This window comes from Nansenia antarctica, assembly GCF_963989245.1.
Source record: "Nansenia antarctica genome assembly, chromosome: 10".
NCBI lineage: Eukaryota > Metazoa > Chordata > Actinopteri > Argentiniformes > Microstomatidae > Nansenia > Nansenia antarctica.
The window spans coordinates 31,505,946-31,508,445 of NC_137680.1; the positions used below are offsets into that span (position 1 = coordinate 31,505,946).

The window sequence follows — 2,500 nt, forward strand, 5'->3', positions numbered from 1 at the left end:
CCTATCCACTTGTCATTGCCGAACCACGAGAGATTCTTCTGAGAGCTGTCATAATATCCAATTTTCTTGTAGCTGCCTCCTACACAGCAGGAGAGAGAATAAGATAGACAGAGATAAAAATAGTGAAATTAAAAATCTATTCTATCATTGGAGTTCAAACAACAACAAACAACATATTGAAAATGAACACGAATATGAAAAACACTGCATACCACACTGATGAAAAACACTGAATATCAAACATTATCCTCGAATACTATTCAGAGCGCATTCCTGTGAAAACCTTTGAAAGTTTAATCCACAAGTACATATTAATGAGAGGAAGAGGAACGAAAACGGGAAAGAATAGAGAGACCTACAGAGAGAAGGATAAATAATAAAAGTACCAAAGCAAAAGAAAGACAGAACGACAGAGAGACGGTAATGGAGCATTCTTGACCGTGAATACTGATTAGAGAAGGAATCATGCACTAATTCAAGACAGGTCCCTGATTGTAGACGGCAAATTACCAGAGATACTACGACAGGAAACTCAAGACACAACATGCAACAACAACAAAAACAGAGGTACCCAATAACCCCTAACTTTATCCAGTACAGAAACTCTAGGTCTCAGTTTAAAGAGAAAGTTTCAGACAGACAGACAGACAGGCCCTGTTCCAACTCGACTGAAGACTGGAGTCAACACATTTACAAATCAAGCCAATTCACATGTTCCAATTATGGGACAATGTAACAAATCGCACTGCAATCCCAGAGAAACGCTTTGCTGTCGAATAAACGGAATGGGAATCGATACGGGGGCGGGGGAGTTGTCAGCAATGATGATCTTGATGAATGACAGTCTTTGTGCCACTGCAATATAAAGTCAATGAAAAGGAGCTGGATAGGACCGAGTGTAGGAGAATGTCTGCAACGAGCAGGAAAGAAGGAACAGAAGACTACTTTACCTTGCAGCTGTTCAATAAGGGTCATGGCCATTCTGGATCCCTGAGCATCAAACACAACGTGCCCCTGGAACAGAACAAGGAACAGATCCCAGATGCCAGATGAAGAGAGAAACCTGCTGTCATCTAGTCTGGATTACTACCTTATCTAGTCTATGTACTCTGTTACGGTACATGTGGGAATACGGTACATGTGGGAAAACTAGGGTTAGGGGGTTAGGTGCTACGTCGACTTGGTACATGCTGGCATGTCTAACCCTAACCCTAACCCTACCCCTAACCCTAACCCTAGCACCCTAGCACCCTAGCACCTAACCCTAACCCTAGTTTTCCCACATGTACCGTATTCCCACATGTACCATAACATATATATATATATATATATATATGCCATTTAGATGCCACTTTTATCCAAAGTGAGGCTTTTGGTCCAGCCAAGACTTAACACAACTGATTCAACTTATCTAGGAGATTGACGATGAGTTCAACCATAAAGACATTGACATGACTTCCACGTGTGTTAGTAAAGGGTTAGGGCAAACACCTTCAAACCCCCAGGACCAGAATCGAAGCACATGGAACACACAACACCTTCTCTTCTCCTCTCTCTCCCCCACTCACCGACACCCCCTCGAAGGAGCTGGTGTTGAGGGCCCGGTAGATCTCAGCAGTGATGTCATGGTTGTTGTAGTTGAAGTCCTCCAGCCTGCGGCCCTTGGCTTTGAGAGGAGCTACAGTCTTATTGAGGGCCAGGGCCAGGGCCCACACAGCGTCGTAGGCCAGCGGCGCCTCCTGGAACCCCCCAGTCTCCTCGGGGTTCATCCCCCCCAGCCGGGACATCAGCTGGCTGATGAACTCCTGAGACGTCTGATTGGACGAGACACATGGGAAGGGGTCATGTGATGAGGTCATATGACGAGGTCATATGACGGATGTCCTCTATCACGAGTCATTAAAACTCCATTGCCTGTAGTTTTTCCTGACCACATGACCTGACCTGACCTGACCTGACCTGACCAGGACAAACTCTGGGCTCTAGTCACGGGGACACCTTTAACAAACGTATCACATAGCTTTTCAGGAGAACACTGTTATTGAATATATAGAATTAATTCATATCAACAAATAACAACTGTCTATGACAGGGATAGCAGAATTCCGATAAGAATGCGACAGTAGAGTCGAATTCAGTCCACTCGTTAGTTTGAAATGTGTGAAACATAGACCTTCCAGGAGATGTGGAGTTCTCTAATATTTCCAATATTTTCCTCTGTGCTGCAGTGACTGCAGTAGCGCATCAACACTTAGTTCAGCAGGTAGTGTCAGGTAGGTATTAACAATGGCTCAGAGTTGATGAGGTGTGAAGAGAGAGAGAGAGAGAGAGACAGAGGGAGAGAGAGGGGGGGGGAGAGGGAGAGAGAAAGAAAGAGAGAGGGAGAGAGAGGGAGAGACAGAGAGAGAGAGACAGAGGGAGAGAGGGGGGGAGAGGGAGAGAGAGGGGGGGAGAGGGAGAGAGAAAGAAAGAGAGAGGGAGAGAGAGAGAGAGACAGAGG

The 2,500-nt window shown here is 45.4% G+C and overlaps 1 protein-coding gene across 2 annotated transcripts in view; it reads right to left on the reverse strand.

Moving 5' to 3' along the window:
• Nucleotides 1–2,500, reverse strand: part of gabbr1a (gamma-aminobutyric acid (GABA) B receptor, 1a) — a gene marked incomplete at both ends in the record, with an annotated part of 49,861 nt that overhangs the window by 14,157 nt on the left and 33,204 nt on the right. For both annotated transcript variants that reach the window (XM_080540676.1, XM_080540677.1), the window contains 3 exons: nt 2–79; nt 951–1,014; nt 1,569–1,814. In XM_080540676.1, the coding sequence (XP_080396802.1) occupies nt 2–79; nt 951–1,014; nt 1,569–1,814 (388 nt within the window). The remainder of the gene's footprint in view (nt 1; nt 80–950; nt 1,015–1,568; nt 1,815–2,500) is intronic.